The sequence below is a fragment of the Lycorma delicatula genome, chromosome 3, assembly GCF_047948215.1.
Source record: "Lycorma delicatula isolate Av1 chromosome 3, ASM4794821v1, whole genome shotgun sequence".
Lineage (NCBI taxonomy): Eukaryota > Metazoa > Arthropoda > Insecta > Hemiptera > Fulgoridae > Lycorma > Lycorma delicatula.
The window spans coordinates 25780284-25806216 of record NC_134457.1 but is presented as its reverse complement, the minus strand read 5'-3'; the positions used below and the strand labels follow the sequence as shown (position 1 = coordinate 25806216).

Here is a 25933-nt window from a genome sequence, read left to right as displayed (position 1 = left end):
GTGAGTCTTTGTTTTTTTACAAAATATATTAATTTTATATATTTCTATCAGTCTGTAGGTTGTTTCATCTTTCAGTTGCTGGGCATCTTATGGTGATCTGATTTCTTTTTCTTGCATGAGGTATATTTTTTGTTATAGCATCTTTTCTTTTTATACACTGGTGCTTGTTATTCAATATATCTTTTTTGTAGCACATCACTTAATAAATTTTTTTGATCTGTAAAAAATGGTTTTATCAAGAAAAATTCTGAATTTCACATTTTCTGCTTGTTTGTTAAATTGTTGTTTTTACGGTTACTACACCAATGATCTGTACCAATACTTACTGAAAATAATTCACTTTTATAATTGCTCAGAAATATATAAGAAATAAAATCTTTATTTTTTTAAAGCTAAAATTCCAATAATAGGAAGTATAATACTTTATCTGAATTGTTTAAAGTATAAGCCCTCAACACTTTCATTAGAATCTTGGTTGATCTCTTCAAGGTTCATTCAAAAGTGTAAAAAACCACAAATTAGACATTTTGAAAGTCTAAGAAAATGCATTCCATTTTCAACAAGTATAGAAATGACAAGTACCATTCCCTGAACTTCCCTTAAAGGTTCCATAATGCCAGTTAAAAATTCTAATTCAACCAAACTCTGCAACTGAATCAGATTGCAAGTGAAGGTGGATCATAGAAATATGGTTGCCTGTATTTTATAGCACTTTAAATTTGCTGAAATGGGTTTAATATCAAAGAGAGAGAGAGAGCTATATAGATAGATCCACAGTGATATGGATCCAAAGTGAATGAAGTACTTGTGTGAAGAAAGGGCACAATACACAGACTGGCACATACATATTTAAACACTGACAGAGTCAGTTTTAGAAATGTTGGCTTACTGAAACCCCTCAATATAATTTTTTTCTTTAGGTCTTTATATCCAAATTACTGAATGAACCTTATAGTTAATGATCAAATAATCAATGGTATAAGAAATGAATGAAAGTTACCAAGGAAAAATACGTGAAAGTTCATCACCATCACAAAGTATAGTTCTTAAAATCACTCTGAAGATCAGTAAATGCCTTTGTATATTAATATGATTAATACAGTAAGAAGTTGATAAATAAAGATAAACTAACATGTTTAAATTGAGCATATTACATTTTATTACATATTAAAAACACAGTGAATAATAATAATTATCAAACTTATTACTATTATAGTGATGGCGAAGTAGTAATAATAAATTAGTAATACTATAACAACATTAATAATAGAAAATTAAATGTAACTAGATGCTAAATTATAACAAGTAAATAAAAATATATCTAGATAAATGGATTACCTCAAATTAACAACAATTTGGCACATAAATACCTGCTACTGTTTTTAATAACATCTAATAAATTTGTAAACACAATCTTAATCTTATTACTAGTACCAATTTATATATGTTTTACATTAATTTATTACAGAAAAAGCACATATGAATCCGGTTTTTCATTTTTGAGCTGCTTTATTTGCCAGTAGTGGAACTGCTTAATTAAAAGATAAATGGTTGTTTAATGGTGTTTTCTTTTTATATCAATATTTCATAGATTAACATGTTAGGTTATGTATCTGTACTATAACTGTAGTGGTAGTATCTGATCTGACATGAATTACAAATCACTGCATGTGTGTAACATAAATTTTGGAGTGGTATGGATAGAGTCAGATTATTGTGTATTTTGATTTAGAATGATAGTAGCATCCTCATCATGGCTTTGTCTGCGCTATGCTTTGCCCCTTGGACCCCCTCCTGCATTCATTAAACTTATGCTTGTGAGAACAATAATGATAAATAACGATTAAAGCTTATTCAGTTTAGAAAAACTATCAGTGTATTATAATTTCTTCAGAGCAACAGTTTGGTCAGTACAGGACCCACTAATTAGATTTTAGATTTCCTGTTGCAGCTTCGCTTGTGATGCTAGATAATTGTGTGGTCGCTATGTTATTTAGCCCTCGGAATTGGGATGTAATAAGCGCTATGGTGAGCAGAGTAAGTCATAAATTCGCGTTGAAGTAAGATGATCGTGATTTGGGGTAGATAAGAGATGAGTGGGCAGCCCCATTCAGGAGGGTTGGTGATGCTCTGGTGTCCCACTTCGATGAGTGATTTCTGGGGTCCATTGGATGGGTAAAAAGAAAAGACCAAAGTCCCAGGTGGAAGACCTTCTATGGGGCCTGCAGGCCCCATAGAAGGTCTTACACCCGGCAAGGCAGTGAGAAGAAGACCCAGTCCTGGCTGACTGGCAGTACCCCATGCTGGGAACGGCATAACTGGGCCCAGCATGGTCGCCCAGGAGTTTTAAGGCTACAGCACCTGTAGGATTGAGTAATGCTATCAGGGCAGGGTGCCAGTCCTAGGGGGAAGGGCAGAGAAAAAAACTTCGCTTATGAAATACATTATTAGAATTATAAAGTTAAATTAGCATCACAATGTTACCAAATTTCATAAAGATTGATTTAATAGCAGATAGATTTAATAGCATAAAACTCGAAAATGGTTTGTAGATATATTTGAAGAATATTTGCAAGCCCAATTCGAGTGAATATCTTGTTTAGTATAGTTGGAAATGAGGAAAATTTTCAATCCTTGTTTGAAGCTTTTTACCTTTCTTCACTTTTATCAAAATCAAATTTAAAAAAATAGATATTCACAAGAAGATTATACACATCAAAAATCAAGTTGATATCTTCATTTGTTACTGAGAAATTAAAAAAAAAAAATTAAATTTCATTGTTACTCCATTTGAATCCTTTAAAACTGGAATTTCAAAAAATCCTTTTTTAGTGTGCACTTATGCTATAAGAAGAATGTGTATACACATTTTCATCGATTTATCTTTAGTAGTTATTGCTGGACATTGTATCAGTCAGTTAGGACATGTTGTTTTATGTCTACAGATTATTAGTAATCATGAATCAAAACATGAGTTTTTTAATTGTTTAAATTACAGGTTATAATAATACAGAATACAGTACATTTGCAGAATACAGTATGCATTTAGCATCAATAATTCATTTATACCTGAAAAGTACAAGTTTGTATTACATTAAATTCATCCTACCTCAATGTACAATTTTAGTCTTTGAAATACAATGGACCAATCAAATCTATGTCCTTCAGGAACTATTTCTAACCAATTAAGTCTATTATTTATAAATTGATAAATAAAGTTTATTTTAATAATAAATTATGTACATTTATTTATTTAGAATGATTTTAAATGAGAAAAATATAAATTTTACTTAATTTTAAAATAAATAAAATAAAGTTCATAATGCAATTCTATGAATCCATGAGAATGTACAAATGGAAATTCCATTTTATAAAATAATAATGGTTATGATTGATAAATTATCTTGCATTTACGTTACATGGGAAATTGAAACACTTATATTAAAAAAAAATATAGTATGATCACATATAAAATTATTTTGTACAGTACTTAACAACTTTAGTTTATACAATTTTAAAATACAAAAATGTGTCTTTAAATTAATAGTAAATATCAATTCTATTAACATTTCTATTTGTATAGTAACATTCACTTTACTTATGTAAATGTTTAATTACATATCTAGTATAATTTAATTTCAAACTTAACACATCATCTGATGAACTGTTTTTTTTTATTTATAGCACCATTATTTCTATATTTTTATTTTGTCTTGATTCAGGGGTCTTGGGTTGCATGTGTATGAGTGAATTTTTGTGATAGTGTAAGAGAAAGTACTAAAAACGTTAACCTTTGATTTGTAAATTTGTTTTTATTCTTTTGCTACTTATTATTATTACCATTATTATTTTTTATTTTTCAAAATGTTTGAAGTTTGTTGTTGGATTTGTGTACTTTTTATGTATTTGTTGTAGCTGAGAATGTGAATTTTTTATTACCGATTTAAATCTAACATTAACAGGTTTTGCTCTAGCAAATGTAATTTTATCATATGTGTTAAGAAATTCCACGTTTGCTATTTAATCATGCAGAATTTTTGTGTTTTTTTGTTTTGCTTATTTTGATAACTATGTTACTATTTGTTTTTTATTATGAATATTATTAAATATTTGTTTTATTTATTTTATGACCCCTATGGTCATAAAATGATGAGCTTGCCGTTTATCTTTATTTATGTATCACATAAGTTGATTTGTTTATAATTTTTCAACATTTTTTTTTTATACCTGTTTTCTTGTGTTATTTACTAGAAAATAATATTATATTACTCAGTTCTATCTTCTACATCTAGTGGTAGTTTCTCAAACATTTTTTTTAAGCAATTTGAAATTGTGACATCTATTTGTGTTTATTTTTGATATTTTTACATGTTTGTTCATTTTAATTTGTATAGGTCCAAAAACTTCATTGAGTAATTCAATTCTCTTTCTGTTCTAAGTAACTGACACGAAATAAAACAGTAATAGTTGTACAATAACATCCTATAAACCTGGCAACAATGGGTCCACAGAAGGATGTCAATTTGAAAAAAACTTTATATGAAGTAAAACTTATATTAGTACACAACGCATATATACCATAAATGCATTGACAACTCTTACAGTATATGAGTATCTCCATCTCAGCATTAAAATTGATCAAATGCACTAATGTATGATTACTTTAAAATTAAAGAATGTCAACAAGTATTTGGTAGGCAAATCTGAAATGCAGTATGAACAGGGGAGTAAAAATTCCATGTTAAGCAAATAGTGAAAAATATTAAAAACTATAGTTTCAACAATAAGAAACACAGTAACAAGAATATGAGAGAACATATCTAAAGAAAAAAGATGTAAAAAACATTAATGATTACAAGATAATATGTATTTACTTAATATGATAACTACTTGGAACAATACATTACATGAATGGCGTTTACATCATTATGCAGTTAGATGAAATATTTTGTCAGAAACATTATATTATATATAAATTCATATATAATATTTGTAAGAGAAAACTCTAACCTTAAAAGGGAACAGAGATGTCCATAATTTTAATTCAAGAGAAATAATATTTTATATGATATTCAAATCATATGCAAACTTTTGTGATGAAGTGACAGTATCGATGTCTATCAGAAGGCTTTGAACTTGGATCCCAATTAGGCTTATCATTTTGCAGATGCTACATTTGATATTTATAATTAAGATAAATGGTGGCTCATTTAAAGGAAGGAAAATCAATATAGAAATCCCTGAAAAAAATTTTGACTTAGAAAACTACTAATATTTCAATAAAAAATAAAATGTTAAAAACCCAGACAATGAAAGTTGGAATATAATCTGACAACCATTAAATTATAATTTGGTTTGTCACTATGTTATGTGGTTTATGTTAATTTTAATTAAGCATTCCAATCTATGTAAAAGTATATGTTTAAATAGATCTGAACCATATTCATAATTTCTATACTGTATCTATGTCTTGTATTGTAATATTATTAATACATTTCTAATTATTAATATGTAATTTATATTATTAGTTCTAATAATTAAATTCTTATAGATGGATTCAAATAGCAAGGCAGTAACAAATTATGAAAATACTAAAACACCTGGGGAAGCAGTGCAATCTCCCTGCTATAAAAAATATTAAATCTGCATCCAAAAATGTTGCTAATTGTCTAAGCTTGGGACTGAATTGTTTCTTAAGACCAATAATCAAATTCATTATAAACATTTAAATTAAATAACTGAAATAAATAGCAATTCAATTAAAAAAATAATTATTTATTTAAACAATTAAAGTAAGTAAAAAATAAACTGTAATTTATTTTATATTTCTGTAATTAATTATTAGTCATATATCTTTCTTTTTTTTAGTGCTTATCAAGTTACATTGGTTGATTTGGGAATGTTTAACAGCTGTGTTGTTCCAAACAGGGTTCAATGATAAAATGCAATATTTTAACTTATATCTTAGAATTATTATATTAAAATTACTCATATTATTAAAATATTTGTTTTGCTATAGATAAACACAAACATTCAAGATTAATTCATTTTGTGTTAAAACTAAAATTAAGTAAAAATAAATAAATAAATCTGTTTTAATTAGAAATTGCTAACTAGAAATCACATTGACAACCATTATGATTTCACTGTCTTTCTTCTACACTAACAGCAAAAGCAGTAGCTGTACATCTTAATATTTAAATTTATATATATGAGAAGCTGTTGACTTTTTAAAGTCTTTTATTTACATAATAATCCAATAATAGTGGTGACCATTCACAGGAATGGTCAGCCCGAGTAATTTGTATAAAATTATACCTCATTTACATGTCACACACATCATCCTCATCTCAGGCCATGGAGGGGGTCATAGCTCCAATCTGTTCACTAGTTGAACAGATTGCAATTACACAAAAAAATATTAAGAAATAAAGTTCTGCTGATAGGATGGATTTAAATAAAATATTTATCAATAATAAATAAAATTGAAAGTATAGATTTCACTATTATTTTTTTATTATGTAAAAAAAATTCCAGAATCAGGTTCTGTTGCACAAATTCAAATATTAAGATGTACAGCTGATTATTCTTTTTATTCTTATTCTTTTTTGTAATGTGATTTAATAGATCAAACAAAAGTAACGTATTTTTTAAATACTAAAAGTTATAATTTTTTAATAAAAAATTTAAAAATATGGTTTTTCTAATGAAATAAGAGTACTCTGTGAAAGAGCTAATAAGAAAAAAAAAGTTGACGAGACTTAAATTAAATTATAGAAATTATTTTATTTATTGTGAGTTACATTATTTACTGAAACTTTTATAGGCTAAATCAGACTGCTAAGGATTATCAAAATAAAATACAATCAGTAAAATAATTTTCATGTATTTATATAAATGAATATTAAATAAAAATCAACGAAAGGCAAAGGAAATGATGTCTTTTGATTGATATTTCAACCAAGAAAATGTTAAAATGAAAGCACAACTGAAATTAGTAGCTAATAAATATACAGTTATGGTAAAATAAAATAAAAAGGTTTTATTGAATCATATATTTTTGTTACATTTTGTTACTTAAAATTAACCTACATTATCAATCCTTAACAAAAAGATGGACTTATCTCATTTTTTCTAGATTTTACTTCAATAAGTAACGTAAAAGTGTCAATAGATATAAAATGTTTTAAATGAAAAATCTAATCAAATTTATCATAGCTTAGTAATAAATATGTGTTTCATTTAAAACACTTGAAATGATTTAAAATTTTAATTTTTAATCACTAATAAGTTCTAAAGAATTAAAACTATCAAGTAAATTGTGAATCTGTCACTTAAAACTCATATGCACAGTCTATTTACTTGAAGGCTATAAGCTAGCTGAATTATGTACAGATAAGATTACAATTTTTTAACAGTGTAAACAATCTTGATAGCAAATACTAACTTTGACAAAACACTAACCTAAATACCTGAATAGTTCAAATTAGCAGAGTTGTGTACTGTGTTGCATAAGTGAGCTTATTACATGTAAATATTATTTACCATAAAATGAATATAATTTACTTTTCATATAATTTTCATTTTATTGTAAATAATATTTACATGTAATAAGCTCACTTATGCAACACAGTACAACTCTGCTAATCTGAACTATTCAGGTATTTAGGTTAGTATTTTGTCAAAGTTAGTATTTGCTATCAAGATTGTTTACACTGTTAAAAAATTGTAATTCGTATCTGTACATAATTCAGCTAGCTTATAGCCTTCAAGTAAATAGACTGTGCATATGAGTGTTAGGTGACAGATTCACAAGCATCTCCTGTAAATCCTGATGTATATAAAAGAAACTACATGACACTAGTATTCAGTAACCATGCGCTATTACATTTTACAAAAGTTATACACATATTTTAAATTTAAATAAATTAAGACATGAAAAATGATCAATATATATTTCTTACCTTGTTTGACACATCTGATAACCCACGAGTATTCTATTCATCAAAATTATTTGTTGCATAGTTTCTTTGAGCTTTTTAAGAGTAATGAAGTTGTCAATTGCCCACTAATAGTAAAGGTTCACTAATATTTTAGATTAAATTTCATTCATAATAAAGAAATAATAAATTCAATTCAGTTTTCATCTGATTGCAAGAAATTCATAGTGCAGTCAGTATTAAAGGATACAATGAAAGGCTCAATTTTGTTTTCTATTATATTATCAATTCCTATAATTTGGTTCAACAGTATCCATTACATGTTTAATACAGTTTTTCCATTCCTGCTGACCTGTTTTAAGTTTTAATTTTTCCCTAAATTAACTCATTGTATTGAGTTCACAATGATAGGGAAGTGATAGTGCACGGTTTCACCACTGGATCGGCTAACACATCAGTCTTAAACATTAAAATTACTTTTAATAATTGAAACTCAGCAATAATTGGCCCTTAAGTTCATCCCCAAAAATCACTCCTCTTGAACTAAGCCACATTTTGTTATTCTTTTTCTAAGACAGTTGGAAGTTTTTCTTTTTACAAGAATGATAAGGGGCGTTATGTAAGACAATAACCAAATTGTCTTACAAAAGATGTAACATATACTAAATCATTTCTCAAAAGATGTGCTGTTCATCTTGCTATAATATTCTGGTAGATTTAGATTAAAAAATCCAAAAACCACCATTGACAAACTAGTACCTTATTACTGGTTAATAAGCTACACAGAAAGGCTTCTTTTGACAAATTTACAGCCTTATCTTTCCAAATGAAACTTTTTGTGTGGCCTTTTTTGCCCAAGCTTCATCCATATAATATATTCTATAGCCTTCTTGCCTCGTTTTCTTTAATTCAGTGAGGTAATGTCTTCATCATTTAATGATATCATTCTTGTCAATTAAAGCTTCTTATCATTTACAACTCGTAACACTTTGTCTATTGTAGGCAGTTTTTATGAATTGAAATTGTTAATCTTTTTTTCAATTCACCTGTAGGTTTTGTTTTCTTAAACGCGTAAATCACATTGTACACTGAAGCAACAACTTCCACTTACATTAGCAGTTTTTTAACGACATCTGAAATCAATGCCATCGGATTACTCTGCAATTTGATTTTGTAAGCATTTAAAATGATGTGTTTTCCGCACTACTTAAGGGCTTATTTTGTGGCCTTTTTTTTGGCGGGATATCAATAATTGTGCACTATTATCAGCTGAAGTGGTATCAGACACGTCAAAATAATGGTGTAACTCAAGTTATACAGACTCAAATCTAGGAATACACTATACTCACGTTCCACTAAACTTAAAAAGATTGCATTATATTAACTTTAAATATCATTGGAGTAAATAAATAACAGAAACACAAAAATTGAACATGAGAACAGATGAGTGATCATATGAAAAGATCAATGGTTTTAATAGAACTGAGAAGGCAATATTATATAAACATTTGAAGATTACATGATTATTAAATGACGAATTATACAGTGACTAATGTATGAGCAATGATTATAGTTTTGTAAATAGATATGGTTGCGTTGTGAATCAGCACTGATACACGAGGCATGATTCAGCGAATCATGAAGAATTCAGTCACACAAATGCAACAATTGTTTATTCTTTACTCTATAAGCTAACTGAATACAGTATAGTGGCTGCAATACCAACATTAACATAAATATGCAGATTTAACAGATCATATAAGATGCAGATTTATTCTGCAGATCATATAAGATGCAGATTTATTAACATAAATCTGTAGAATTTCCTTTGCAAATATGGTGCTTATAGCTAGCTCACCAGAAAATCTGAACTATAACATAAAAATCTTGAAAGAAGAACAAAAAAAACAATTATGTAAATAAGAAGTAAGGTAATGCATATTAAAGTTAAATCCAAGAAATATGAGAATATCCATTGAAGACAAGCACTGGAACATGTTTCCAACTTTAAATACCTGGGAGCAAATATTGGTCAGGATAGTAGGATAGAGACAGATGATAATAGAACTGCTGCTGGTGGCAGGTTCTATAACTTGCTATCCAGGAGGTTCTTGAATGTGAGGGAGGTGAGTGTGGAAACTAAAATAACTATCTTTAATTCCATATATGTTCTCTTTTATTGTATTCCACTTTGATAATGTCAGACAGGAACAGAAGTAAACTGCAGGCTTAGGTAATGAGAAGTCTCAGAAAAGTGTCTGATAGAACTAGACAAGATAGCAATAGAAACAGTAACATGACATTGACTACCATAGATACAAAGCCCATTATCCAGAGGCAGAAAAAAAGGTCTGCCTTCTGGAACATCTTGAGAACTTGGAACTGGAACATCTTGAGAATGAGTTAAAATAGACTGCCCAGAAGTGTGTGGGAATGTAAGAAAGATGGAAATAGAGGTTGTGGTAGGCCCAGTAAAAAGTGGGAGGATGAGGTTAGGGATGATTTTGTAAGACAGGGAGGAGGAGACTGGAGTCGAGTGAGGCAGATGGTGGAGACTGGAAAGCATGAAGATCTCTAGTAACCTTGACACCTGCGATAGAAAAGGATATGAATATGAAAAATATAAATCTGTAGTTAATAAAAAATGAATTAGTATGTGAAGAAATAAAATAGATACCTTGAAAAAATATTTCAATAAAACATAGTACATAAAAAATACAAGTACTACACAACATGAAAATATATTTTCTTATGTAGTCAGTAAATACAATATGAATACTTTTCTAATAAGAAACTAAAAGTTAAACTTAAGTTTAAAATATTAAAAGTAAACAATCAGCTGGAATTCATGAAATTATTTCCTCTGTTTTAAAAGTAGTCATAAATGCTATTATTATAAGGTAAAATAATAGCATTTATGATTTTTTATTATTTGTAATGTACAATAACAGCATTTTGTTTTAAAATAGAGAAAATAATTTCATGAATTCCAGCTGATTACTAAAATGATTATTTAAAATTTAATTTCTGTTTCAAACAATGACCATTAAAAAATACTTAAAAAAATAATCAAAAAAATACTAATCTTTATTTGTATTATTTACTGTTATAGTGTATCAAAAATCTGTTCTTTCTAATTTTATGAAAAAAATTAAGCAAAGGAGAGTTTAAAATTTTTTAATATAATAACCAGTCATGGTTTTAGGACCAATTTTTCTTCTGACAACTATTTTTCATTATTTAAACAATATTTTAAAATAATAGATAATAAGAAAAAAGCCACCTTTTCAATTTTTTTTTAATCTTTGATTAGCTCCATGCTTCTTATAATGAAAAACTAAGTAATTATGGAATTAGAGTGATTTACTTATATACATATATATATATAATAATATCTTAAAAATATCACACTATTTGCTGTACCCTATTTGCAGAAGATAAAATTAACTATATCAGAAGATAATACTTAAGAGTTAGAAAATTCTGCATTGAAAGTTTGACAAATCCCTCATTTAATGGAATGTAACCACTTTAACTTTAAATATTAATAAAATTGTTTACGATGTGCTTCTCAGGTGTCTGAAATACCAGAGCAACAAAGCACCACTGCTAATCGTATGGGCAGGATTGCTATTAATGTCAAATGTAATCCCTAGTGTAAAATATTTGGGTGTCTTTTTAGATGATCAATTTTGTGAGATGACTGAATTGATCTGGTCTGTATCAAGATCAAACATAGTTTCATTCTTTTGCATCTTAATCAATTATTAAATTCTTGCCAAGAATTTAAATTATTAAATTATTAAATTCACTGTTAAAATATACTAATATCATTATTAATATCACTGTTGAAATATATTTTATGCTTTTGTATACTTTTATCTAAAATGTAATATGTTTTGGGGCTTTGCAGTTCTACTTGAAAAGCCATAATGAGTTTTCAGGTTCTATGCAAATAAAATTTATGATGCACATGCGTAGTTATAAATGGAGGACTTGGCCTCAAATTTGACCCTGTGGGAATTTCCCCTTTTTCTCTGAGAAATTCTTTTTTTTCTGTTTTCCCCTGCAGTCTTTTGCAAGCATCATTTTCAGTTTAATGTATTCACTTCAGTGTCCAGTGCAGTTGTTGATGACATCAGCTGTTAATGATTCTTTAATGTATCTAAATTAGTTGGCTGGAATTCCGACCAGCTAAATATTTCATACAAGCTAAATATTTCATTACTTCACGTAGTGAAGCATAATTCTTCACTACATGTTTACAATAAACAGTACAATCTTTTGCAAATCTTTTCTTTTTTTGCAAATCTTTTGCAATCTTTTCCGGTTAATGATTCTTTAATGTATTTTCTTCAGTTTCCAGTGCAGTTGTCAATAATGTCAGGGAATTCCCCACAGCAGCTGTCAATCATTCATTCCAAATAAACAATATGTCGATGTATTGAGTTTTCTTATATGTATGTTTCTTGTATGTATTATGTTTCTTTTTAATGTAATTTACAGTTTTTTTTACGCATGTACAATAGTATAATACAATACTATTACAATTTTTTTCTTCACTTATTATATAGACACTATGAATTGTAAACGTATATGTTTAGAAAATGATTATGAAAAACTAAAAAACGAACCAGATTAGCTAACTGACTCAAATTAATTCACAATTTAGAAGCCTTTATAAAAAAATTTAATCACTTATTATTATATAAATGTGGATGAAAAAATAAATATATTTATTCTTGCAACATAAGAAATTGCATTTTCTACATTTTAAAATTACACATAACAATAGATGCTGTAAAATTTAATCTAGTATTGTAATGTACATATGAAAAAAGTCCAAATGATCAAATTGATAGTAAAATTTTGCTTTTAAAACTAAAATTATTCCTGTTTATAATTGTAATGATTTAGATCAAGCTATAGATAAAACGTTTGAAAAGCTATTAGTTGAAGAATCTGAATTTCAAGGAAAAGGCAGTGGTACTGATTAAAGTCAGTATCCATGGTTTATTGTTGTGTATAAAATACATTTAAGCCACTACACTATATTTAGTTCTAAATATATAGATTTACCAGATAAAACAACATAAATATGCTTTGATTAATGTTAAAAATAATGATGTTTTCTGCTCTAAATGCCCTATTTTATCTAAACATGTAACCAGTAATAATCTATAGCGATTAGATAAACATTACAATATGTTACTGGATACATATGACTTTAGCATATTAGCTTTTCCTGTCGACATAAAACAAATTAAAAAATTTGAAGTCCCCAACAATGTTTCTGTAAATGTATATACGCTAACTGATAATTTTGATGAAGTTAGACCTTTAAAGGCTTGTGAAATTGAAAAATTAAACCATTTTGATTTATTATATTTAAAGAACAATGATACTTCACACTATTGCTATATAAATTATTTTTCACTACTTAGGTCTCAATTGATGAAATGTAAAGAGGCAATAGATGTTTGTAAACATGTTTTACATTCTATTATAAAAATAGAAATAGCGAAGGTTTCTACCTTTGCTAAGTGAAAGTTCACTTAAAACATTGTATTTACAATAAACCGGCACATATAAAAAAGTCAAAACCGGATGAAAATCTATTAAATTTTTAAGTACAAAAATCAATTTCCAATGCCTGTTGTAGCATATGTTGATTCTGAATGCATATTGAATCCGACACCGTATTATCCAACATACACAGAATCTTATAATTTTACAACACACGTATATGAACCGATGAGTTATTGTCTATATTTTGTTTGTCATGAATCGGTTTTTGATAAAATAAAACTGGTTTTGCCACAATAACCTGCACTTTATAGAGGTAAAAAAGTTTCTGAGGATTTTATAGAAACTTTATCCAATTTTGCAAATCAAATTTAAGAAAAAATGATACGTATTAACATGACAACTCTTTCAACTGATGAACAAAGAAAATTTAACAACACTAAGTGATGCGAAATATGTCATACATCGTTCGGTGAAGAATGTGAAAAAGTTACAGATCATTGGCATTTTACTACTTGTTATCGAGTCGCATTATATGGTAAATGCAATTTACATAGATAAAAACAAAATACCATACCAATATTTATTCACAATTTAACTATTTATGATTCACATTTCATAATAAGACAACTGGATTATGACTGGGTTAATATAAACATTATAACTAAAACTACCGAAAAATATACAATGCTTACAAAACAGATATTGGATGTTTTGAGTGAAAATTGTAGACTTAAATTTGTGGCTTCAAGTTTAGAAAAATTTGCATCCTTTTTACCAAAGGAATCGTTTGGTCATGTTAAACAGCATTTTAAAAACAGACAATTTAGCACTGGTCATAAAAAAGGGCATGTATCCTTACGAATATACTGATTCATGGTCAAAATTGAACGAAATACAGTTTCCGGTGAAAGAAAAATTTTACAGTTAACCAATTCGGATATTACTGATGATGAATGTAATCATGTGAAAACAGTCTAGGTACATTTTAAAAAATTAGGTGAATACAGCGATATATATTTAAAGTGCAATGTGCTGTTGTTGGCCAATGTTTTTGAGAATTTTAGATTGTTATGCTTATGAGAATATCATCTTGATGCAGCACATTACATATAGGCACCGGGTTTAGCTTTTGATGCATGTTGTATAAAACTAATATCGAATTGGAACTGTTTACCGACGCAGACATTTATATGATTATTGAATCCGGCGTTACAGGCGGCACTTTACCGTGTACTAAAAAACACTGTAGCAAACTATAAATATCTTGACAACTATAATAACAACACATTGGGTTTGTTTTAAAAGAATCTATAAAAATGTAGAGTATTTTGATAGTGTCAGTGGTGTACAACCCCTACAGAACTGATGAATTATTTTGGAGAATCTAATGCAACATACAATATTACTAGATATCAAGTTGATGACAATGTAATTTGTGGTCGATTATGTGTTAGAGTTTTATGTGGATTACTGTGAATTGTATATCAATATTTGTATTTGTATTAGTATATTAAAATTTGTTTTATTAGAGATGATTCTTCTATTATCGATCTTTCAAAAGGACAATATAAAGTGGGTTTAGAATGGTTGATGATGGGGAACAGTATTCTGAATGTAGAAGAAAATAAAATTAATAAATTGTGTTTTTTGTTTGATGAGGATGTAAAAAAAGATGAAAACAATAATAATTATGTGCCAACTAAAAAACATAGCCATACCAACAGGCAGTTATTAGATTGAAGATATCAGTGAATATATACAAGCCGAAATGGAAAACTTTAAACAAACAGTTTCCATTAAACCAAACAACAATACATTACAGACTGAAATTAAAAGCACAGTTTGGATAGATTTTTCAGTTAAAGATTGCAATATCGGTAGTCTAATAGGTTATGGATTGAGACTACACAAAATAGTTCCTGTAAATGTAATACATGTAAAATTAAATATTGTTATAGGTAGTTTCAAAGATTGTAATCAAGACAATATTAGGTATGTGTTTCCATTGGAATATCCATTGAATATTGTATTTTTACCAGTAGATATGAAAGAAATTAGCAATTTAGAGATACAATTGATCGATCAAAATGACAATTTATTAAATTTATGCGGCCAACAAGTCAGCGTATTGTGTTGGCAATTCAACCAATGTAAAATATTGCAACTGAATGTTTTTATTTTTAATAGCTACAATGTGCCTCATATATCCAATAGTAATGATGTTGTTTTTGTTAAAAAACATTAGAAATTATGGGAAGAAAGCATTAAAAACTTAAAATCTCTAGAACTTGAAACTGTAAATGGAAAATTAAAATCTATCTGTGGCTAAGCAATACATTATTGAAATTAAAAATTTAATTTTCTTATACAGATTCTATAGTGAATTATTTAAAGTGTTGAAAACTATAAACGTCAAGACAAATTATTAACTTATAAACAATACCATGAACATTATCCATATGTAGATAAATTCGATACGAGTGCAGAAATTAGAATTGCTGTAAATCAGCCGGATGTATATATGGTTGCTGGTGATAGCTTTTTGATTATTTCTGAGAAACTTGTAGGCAAAAATGGGAGAACATCAATAACATTAGATTTAGTAAATTTTGTAGATGAATTTCTATTTAAAGAGATTAAGTATCTTATAAATGGGCAAGAAGTAGCCAGCACTACAAATGTAGTGTAACATCAGTCATGAAAAATGTAGTTTCAATGACAAATTCTTTACTTTCATCGGCTGAAAGTACCAGTTGGATTTATGATGAAAATAATAAACAGTATACAACAATGATGGTAAATTTACTTTGTATACACCATTATCAATGTTGATGGGGTTTCTGAAGATTATAAAAAAAACCATTAAAAACAATACACAAGAATTAGTGGTGAAATATAGTAATAACGTAAATGTGATATGAGGTGCAGTTTCAGATCATAAATCTAAATTGGAAATAACAGAAATCATATGGAGTGTACCAAATTTGGCGTCTGAATATCAATTGGAATTAGTTAAATTTAGAGATAAAATAAATAAAGAAGTGCATATGGAATTTAAAAATTGGGAACTTCACTTATATACAACAGTTCCTCAAACAAATCTTATAATATGGAATATAAAAACATCATCACAGTTAGACAAACCGCGTTATGTTATTGTATGTTTTCAAACCAACAGGAAAGATAACGCTGTTAAAGTTGTCAAAATTTGATTCTTGTAACATGAAAAATATTAAAGTAATGATAAATTCAATCCCATATCCATATGAAGATTTACGGGGGAGACAGATGTTGATATATATATAAACTGTTTACAGAATTTCAAAAGTCATATAAAAATATCAATTCACCATACATTTTCAGATAACAAAAACAATTATCCATTATAAATGATAGATTGTTGACGACAAGATGAATCTATAAAAATAGGCATAGTTGATTTAAAAATTAAAATTGAAACTGAAGAAAATACAACAGCATAATGCTTATTAATATAGAATGTACTTGATTGTTCACCATTAACTGGTAAAGTGATAAAACAAGAATAACTGCTATTTATTTTTTTGGAGATGGATCAAAGGTCACATGTAGTTTCTGAAATCTGATACATATCACTTAATAAAAACAAGAAAAAAACAATTTTTTACTACGTAAGTAAACCAATATCTATAAAAAAACTAATTATTATTCATTTAATTTAGATTTATCAGTTTGTATTATGTATAAGAAACTCAATACATAGAGAGTATTGTTTATTTTAATTAAAGAATGAATGATTGACAGCTGCTGTGGGGAATTCCCTGGCATGGGGTGCTATAGTATAAGGCATTATTTTTCAGTCAAACATATCCCAGGACACCCTTTCCAAGATATTTTTGGACACCAAAGAAAATACTTTAAAGAATCATTAACCTGAAAATGATGCTCGCAAAAGATTGTGAGAAAAGGGAATTTCCCAGGAGGGAAAAAAGTTAAAGGGAAATCTCAAAGGGTCAAATGAGGCCAAGTCCTCCATTTATAACTTCATTTGTATCATACCATATATGACTTTTTTCTGTTACGCAGCCTAATACTTTGGCCTATGAGAAAGGAACTTAGTGTGTTTTCTGTTTTTAATATATTACTTTGCAATCTGGAAAATCTTTCATTTCATTTAAAATGAAATTAAGGAATTTCCTTTTACTAACACAATATCAATCAGTTGATGAGTTTGTAAATAATACTAATTAGATAATATGCATTCTTTGCAGACTTGGTTTAACAATTTCTTAAAAATCTATTCAAATATTTAGCAACTAATACATTAAAATTATTATTTAAATAAAATATTTATTTTATGAGTCATGTTCAAAAAAGTAAGGGCCAATTACTTATAAATAACAATTGGCAACATTGATTAGTTCACACATGCGCAGTAGCTTTGGTCTACTGGGCACATAACTGCAACATTCCTATCAGTTTATTATTGTTTGCCTTTGCGAGACAGTGTTAAAACGAGTGCAATAATAAGTTCTGCCAGTTGTGAAGTTCGATCAGTTATTAGATTTCTAAATGCAAGAGGACATATCGCTGCTCAAATTTACCATCAATTGTGTGAAACATACACAGGCCTAGTGCAGTGAATGAAGGAAAAGTGAGGCAATGGTGTCATGAGTTTATGGATGGCCGTTCAAATGTTCATGATGAACAGATAAGTGCCAGGTCTAGTATCTGGACTAACAATCTTATTGAACATGTGAATGCAAAAATGAGAAAAAATCTTTGCTTTATGATGAGTAATCTTTTTATAGAATTTTCAAGGCTAAATAATGTTGAGAATTATGACTGATACTTTTTTTCCACATTGTCTCTGATGATGAAACAAGGTTTATGTATGTTGATGCTGAGATGAAACAACAAACCAAGCAAAGGCATCATTCCAGTTCATCAAAAAATTCAAAAAAGCCCAGTCTCAAAGGAAAATTGTGGCAACTGTATTCTGTACCAAATGGGTGTGCTTTTGATTGATTTCATGGAACCTGGAATATCAATCACATCACAAGTCTATTGTGAAACACTTTATATTATGCACCATGCCATTCAAAATTGACAGCAGTTAATGCTGAGATTAGGAATTGTTTTTCTTTATGATAAAGCATGTCCACATACAGCTACACACACAACAGAGACAATTCAAAAATTCAGTTGGGAGATTTTTGATCATGTCTCTTACAGTCCTAATCTTGCGCCCATTGAATACCATCTCTTCTTACATCTCAAAAACTGGCTTGCGTCTCAACAATTCGAGAAAAGTGAAGAGTTGAAAATCTCTATGCAAAAGTGGCTATCATTCCAGGTGGTGAAATTTTATGCAGTGGGTTCTTCAAACCCAAAATTTAGCTCAGATTCATACATTTCATCCTCTGATGTAGTAATACCTTGCAGTGGTTCTGAAGGGGAAACAGAAAAAGAGAGTGGGTTTGAAGAAGGTTGTTTCATGACATCAAAAAGTGTTTGGAATGAAATGGTGATCATGTAGAAAAATAAATTAAATATGTAAGTATTTGAAATGATTAATAAATTTTTTATTTCTTCAACTGTTCTCATTTTGTTACCAATCTTTCCTTACTTTTGAAAAGCACTCCTGTATATGTAATAATGTTACTTACTATAAGTAATATAACTGATTAGATGGTTTATTAAGAAATACTAAGAGAAATTTTAGATGAGAAGAGAAAAAATTCTTTAACATGCACGGCTATAGTCAAAATTAAATATTTAGAAGGATATTAATTATAAATTAGCTTATTTTATGATAGTGACAGTCACTCACAGATTACAGCCAGCAACCACTGAAATTAGGAAAAAAAATCCTGAAAGGTAGGTTCATACATAAAGTTGTACTACGCTATCCTTTGAAGTGAAATAACTCTAACTTCACATTTTATTATGATATGCTCATAGTGGATCTGTGGATTCAGTAATTGCAACATGTTCATAAAATTTAATTTTTCTACTCTTCTACCTTAACTCTACATAGTAAATTAAAACTTGGAACTTACAATAAGAATCATAAATTAGGTTATAAGATAAGTTACATGGCTTTGTAATAAATAAATCGTAAACAATTTTTTCTAATATTTTGAAAAAAAAAAATAATCTTGATAATTAAAATTAATAGAATTTTATTAATATTATTATCTAAAAATGTTTCCATTAATATGAATCAATTACTGAAAAAATTAGTTTGCACATCTGAAAGACTTAGTTGGTTATTAATGATACTGTTAACAGTTACAAAAACTATATCAATAAACAACATTTTTATCATGAATATGTCTGTATATGTGCCATGCTACAACTGTAAAGTGACCTAATAGAAATCACAGATCTAAAAAGTGGCAGTTATTCTCAAGAATATCATGCCCGTCATGCCAGACTTATTGCCACTGAATATTGTTTTGATTAAACTGTTGGTTTAAAGTACATCACTGCATACTAGGATATAATATACAATAGTGTATTGTATTACACTCTACAATATATTGTCTACAATTTAGTATTGTATTAATTATACTGCAGTACAGTATGGTGTAGTATTACAGTATGTATTTCAAGTGTGAAACCAGCTTCAGTCAAAAAATTGCTATTGATTTTAATTATTGGAATTATATTATAATTCAAGTAATATGTACAGTAACAACAATGTAACAGTAAGTAATTTTAATACTACAAGCAGAACAATTGTTAACAAAAATTATAATAATAAAAAAAAATACAAATAATATAATACAATTTTTATTATTAATACATTTTAAAAATACTGTCGTTCCCTATTTACAACAAGTTATACTATTAACAACAGTCTATGTTTATTAATAAACATTCACTACAGTCTATTTCAATCATAATAATTATTTTGTAAATGATTAAAAACAAAAATTAAGATCTAATGTTGATTTAATGTAGTATATATTATACAAGAAATTAATTTTCTTTTTAATAGAGGAACATTTACAACATAATAACCAAAATACACAAACACTTAAGTTATTAATACTGACTAGACAAAATTTAAATATTTTGTAATAACAATAAGAGAGATATTGTGCATTAATTTTGAATTTTTAATAATACGGAAGGATTATATAATATTTAAATGGAAGAAAAAAAAAATTAATGAATAATTACTAACCCCTTTTATTATTTTTAAGCTGGTTCTTCATTGATAATTTTTTTGGGTTAGGATATTCAGGATTTTCAATTGCACCTTCACCAAATTTTAGCTCTAAGAAATCATGTATATTATTTGGAGCAGAAACAGACCTTCCAACAAAATCAATAGTTGAAAGAGGTTTTAAAAAATGTTCAGGAAATTCTTTATCTTGAGGATGTGTTTTAAACCACGTATTTTTAGTCATTGTTCCATTTCGAGAATAAAATGGGAATATATCTACATGTAATCTATTAACTGTACTGAACTGAACTCTAAAAAACTGACCTTCAACTGCTTTTTCCCATACAAAACCTTGTTCATCAGTCACTGGTTTGGTATTTGCTCTTTGCAACCACGTACAACGTGGAATATCTTCTTTATATATACCAATATCCACATCATAATCCCATGGTAATATATCACCATGGCGCATAGCACCAAGAAGGCTACCTCCTTCAAGCCAGTAACGAACACCAGATCGTTCTAACTGATGGAAGACATGGCGTGCTACTCTACGGAGACCGGCTAAACAGCAGGGTGGTGTCCATTTTCCTTCCCATAAATAGGGTGGTGTCTCATCAACAACTGTACCTACAAAAAAATTATTTTTTACAGACATACAAAAAAAATGTATATTGTACATATATATATCTAATATGTCTTAAAATTAATAAGAATATAACTGATAACTCATCAGCCCAACTCGCAAAGTAGCTACAAAATTATTTCTGCATTTCTTTATTAAACCACACTAGACTTCTGTTACAATAAAATTACTACATTTTAATTTTTTTGTAAAAACATATTTATTTAAAACAATTACAATTCACTTAAAACTTTTTTTTTTGATACAAAATGTCACGCCAAGTGTGGCACTGAAATATCTCCTTCACCAAAGAAAGCTTGAATGAGCAAATCAAATATCAAGTCCATGCTGATTTGTTTTATTGACAGTAGGGAAGTTGTTCAAACAGAATATGTGCCCCAAGGCAAAACTGTCAACCAAGTTTTTTTATAAAGAAGTCCTTGAAAGTCTCAGAAAAAGGTGTTTCTTGTCAGACCAGAAATTTCAAACACTTGGATGCTCCACCATAACAACACTCTCTGTCACACGGCCATTTTCATCAACCACTTTTTAACGAAAAAAGGGATTCCAGTGGCTCCTCAGCCTCGCTATTTGCTTGATCTTAGTCCGTGTGACTTTTTTTGTTCTCCTAGATCAAAACCCAATTGAAAGGACATCAATTTGGTACTGTCAAAAACATCAAAATGAACCAAGGAGCTGACAGCAATTCCAGTTAAAGCCTTCCAGAACAGTTATGAAGAATGGAAATGACACCTCCACTGATGTATAGCTGTCCAAAGGAACTACTTTGAAAGTGATAACATTGATATAAAAATAGCAAAAATTATTTTCTTCAGAAAGCCTTGGTCATCCTGTGGTCTTCCCTTTACGTAGATATCTGCATGTTTCAAACTGATAATGCCATCAATAAATGGTCACTGGAGAATCACAATTAAACTTTCTATGGAATGCATCTAGAACTGCACATTGATTCATATTTAGCAAACTGCATAACATAAAATGCTTTTTCTTCAGGAATCATCTTTGCTGGTGGTATTATCAAGTGAAAAGATAGGGATTTAATTTATAGACATGTGTGCACCTAATACTGTCCTTTTTTCTCTCTTTGATTCTAGCCTTAAATCAACACTCTACATTTCATCTAACAGATAATTACAACAAATTAAAAAACACTCAATTCTTTTTTGTTCATCTGTTATTAAGTTATTTAATTATGATAAAACTTACCAAAACAACGAGGTGTATCTCGTCTACATCCAAACCACTCGGTTACACCAGTCTCTTTAACAACTTTTTTAAGCTGTAAATTATGAAACATCTTTTTTTGTCTATCTCGTTCAAGTTGTAGAAGCTTCCACTGGGCATGATGTGAATTAAACAATGATTTACCACTACTGAAAAATATATCTGTTATAAGCTGAACCTGTTAAAATGTAAAAGCTATATTCAGCATTATAGTTACATCGAAGTAGCCCTAAATTGATTTAACTATTACAATCAAAATATATCAATTTAACAATACAGAATTTTTTTGTCATTAGCTCACTACATATAAAGTTGATGAATAAGAATATGATATAGAAATTTTGTAATGTGTGAAAAATAACAAGTCTGACCACAGTTCAAATGTTAAATAAAACGAACTGCATTCAGAAAATTCATTTTGCTGCCTTTCATCCAATTACCTGTGTGCATACCTATTTTACTACGGCAACTTTTCTTATTGGATCACTAAATAACTCCTTCACTAAAATACAAAGTCATATCATGTTCTTTGGCACATTTTCGACCCTTTGGTAGAATACCCGTTTCCTGCAAAAATCCTAACAGCTTCCTCTTCACAAAGTGGGAGATCCCAAATTCTAAGTACAAGTACCTATATTTTTTTTCAGATTTCTTTTAAACTGAATAATACTATTTATATTTTCATATTACAACAAAAACATGCCATAAGCATCCATCAGGCCGAAGTTCAACATCATAATCTCTTTTTCATAAAAAATCTAAAATAAGAAAATCATTTAAGCTTATGTTAAGTGGTAGCAAGAGCGTAGATCAGTTATTGTAGCAATGGTTCTGTGATTAAAATGGACCCAAACTTAAATCTAGCAGAATAGGAAACCTTAACCAATTTCGACTTTTTGAATGAATGTGTTAGTAAAATACTTTATTCATGAGATTTAATTATTGGTACTATCTCACTGCAAATTTCACTGAACTTGACAACTTATATAATAAACATTACAGCTTGCAGTATTGTGGTGTAAAAAACAGAGGTGCTGAAAAGAAAACACATAATAAAATGCTTATTCCAACACAATAATAAAAATTAGATTATTCTCTTTCTTACAGCTACTGCCACATCAAAAGAATGAACGAAAACAGACTGACTTAACAGATTTTTGACTTCTTTATGAACAAAGACAAACTGATTCAAACACACTCAAGAAGAGATGAAAGAACTAAAGATCCATGAAAATAACATCACTAAAGGAAAGCCACCAAAGAAAGAATAAAAATTTATTGGAAGAAGAGAAAAGAACAACACACATGGAAATAATTTTACCGAACCCACATCTAGGTGGGTATATTTGGAAAAAAAAAACTTTTTTTAAGATATGTAACATAAATATTTAATTTATGAACTTCTAGTAGTTTATTTATCTACATGATTAAAGAGAGTATAAAAATTTTTACATGTAATCATGTTGCACATAAGTTGAGAAAATCCCTTTTATCCTTGACCCTTTTTCAGGGCAAAACTACCCATCTGTTTTGTAAAGAAATACCAGCTTTAAACGTTAGCAACATATTGAAACAAACAGCAGAACAAGAAATTAACATAATTATACTGCTTTCTTCTGTTTGTAGAAAGAGTAAAAGTACACGTTTTATAATAACCATAATTTAAAATTTATTATCCAACCATAAGTTTAAGAGGAAATAAATGTAAATAAAATTTGTATTTAATTTAACTAAGTCAATATATTAATTCCTACTTGCTAAGGCTATAAAATGGCATTAATTACCTCTAAGATATACATTAAAAAGATATGAATGTAGGTTTAAAACTGATAATCAAGACAAATGGCATAAGCTGTTACAAGTGGGTATTGTTCTAGTAATTGTATTTATTTGAAAAGTAAACATCAGTTTTTGTATGTCAACTTAAATTCACCTAATTTTTTTTTCTACAAGTGGTAGGTCTTATTTCAACTTACGACAGTATACTTCTTAATTCCCTTAACAAATAAAATAGGGTAATGCTCCAATATAATTTTATTGAAAGAGGAGATGCTTAAAAGTTATCACGTCTAAAAATAACACTGTCACCTGGATGTTAAATACAATTGCACAGTAACCTTCAAAATTTGACAATGTACTATTTTATATATATTTTTGAATAAAATTTATTTTTTATAAGTTTACTCACATTTATACCTTTAGAAGCAGCTTGTATGTAAAATGCATCAGGGAATGGTAGCATTAGTGAATCAGATAACTTATGAAGAATGTCTGATTTCATAAACAATGCATGCCGCCCTCTGACGAAATCACAGTCATCAGCACTTTCTGCATTACTAAATTTAATGAACCATTCTCTTGTTTCTATTTGAAGTTTTAAACATTTAACTGGCTTAGATGACTTGATTGGTATAGCTAAAATGCTTTGAGACTGTTTATGAAATGCCTCTAATAAAATACTGAATACTTGCTTGGTTGAAAATCTTATTGAATCAGGAACAAATAATACATATTTCCCTTTAATATGAAGTAAAGGAATCCTTTCTTCAAATTCGCTGTTTAAGGATGGATTTAAATTAATTATTTTAACATTTTGAAACATCGGAGAAGATATGTTTATATTTAAGGGAGGATATAGCGGTTTATCACAAACCACAAGTATTTTTACATTACTGTATATACTAACAATAGACTTTAAAGTATCTGGAATATCGTTATCAAATTCTTCAAAGGATCGAATTATTATTGTTACATCATTTACTTTATAATCGTTTTGTGTTCTTTTTTTAAGTTCTTCATGCGAAGGTACACCATTGGTAGGAGCGGCAGGTACAAAACCATTTTGTGGTTTATTTCTAGAGCGTATTGACAATACCATCCAAATAAAATAAAGAGCTAAAATATTTAAAAATATTATAGATAAAATTATAAATTTTACGAATTTGATTCTCATAATCTTTAAATATGAAACCTATCAAACACTCCGGCAGTGATGACACCGCTGATTTTCTATGAAATACATGCTCTCGGTAAATGTGGACATTGTAGTACACTAAATGAATTAATGTTTTCTTCCACAACAAAAATAAACAAAGAAAACATCCTGAAACTTCACTAAACTAAAAACAATCTAACCTAAAAACTGCATACACTGTGCAAAAATAAACAGGTGCTCAAATTGCGATTTATGTCAAAAACAGCTGTTCAACTAACCCTTTTGAAGTACTTTTCAGAATACTACTCCGGTGATCCGATTTATTATTTTACAATATTACAACGATTTAAAATTTGAATTCTATAAGATTTAAAGTCAGGGATTAAAATTATCATTCCACGAAAATTATGGCTTTTATTTACGGATAGCCTTGAATTATCCACTTGGCTCAATCATGAAAATGTGCTACTGAAGCTTTGTAAAAATGTATTTAAAATAATTGG

The 25933-nt window shown here is 28.5% G+C and overlaps 2 protein-coding genes across 3 annotated transcripts in view; one reads left to right on the top strand and one right to left on the bottom strand.

Moving 5' to 3' along the window:
• Window positions 1-5737, top strand: part of LOC142320824 (dynein intermediate chain 2, ciliary) — a 59552-nt gene extending 53815 nt beyond the window's left edge. Inside the window, exon 13 of the mRNA XM_075358799.1 lies at window positions 5552-5737. The gene's annotated coding sequence lies outside the window, so the exon portion shown is untranslated. The remainder of the gene's footprint in view (window positions 1-5551) is intronic.
• LOC142321468 (ribitol 5-phosphate transferase FKRP) lies at window positions 4-25685 on the bottom strand. 2 transcript variants are annotated; one of them, XM_075359573.1, is made up of 4 exons: window positions 24684-25685; window positions 22478-22673; window positions 20950-21255; window positions 4-217 (listed from the first exon to the last, which is right to left on the bottom strand). In XM_075359573.1, exons 1-4 carry the CDS (start codon window positions 25446-25448, stop codon window positions 168-170), a joined length of 1317 nt encoding a protein of 438 aa, XP_075215688.1. In that variant the 5' UTR covers window positions 25449-25685; the 3' UTR covers window positions 4-167. The 2 variants fall into 2 exon arrangements, with proteins under 2 accessions (XP_075215688.1, XP_075215687.1); XM_075359572.1 differs by lacking the exon at window positions 4-217 and having other exon boundaries at window positions 20330-21255.
• Window positions 25686-25933: the final 248 nt, after the last annotated feature.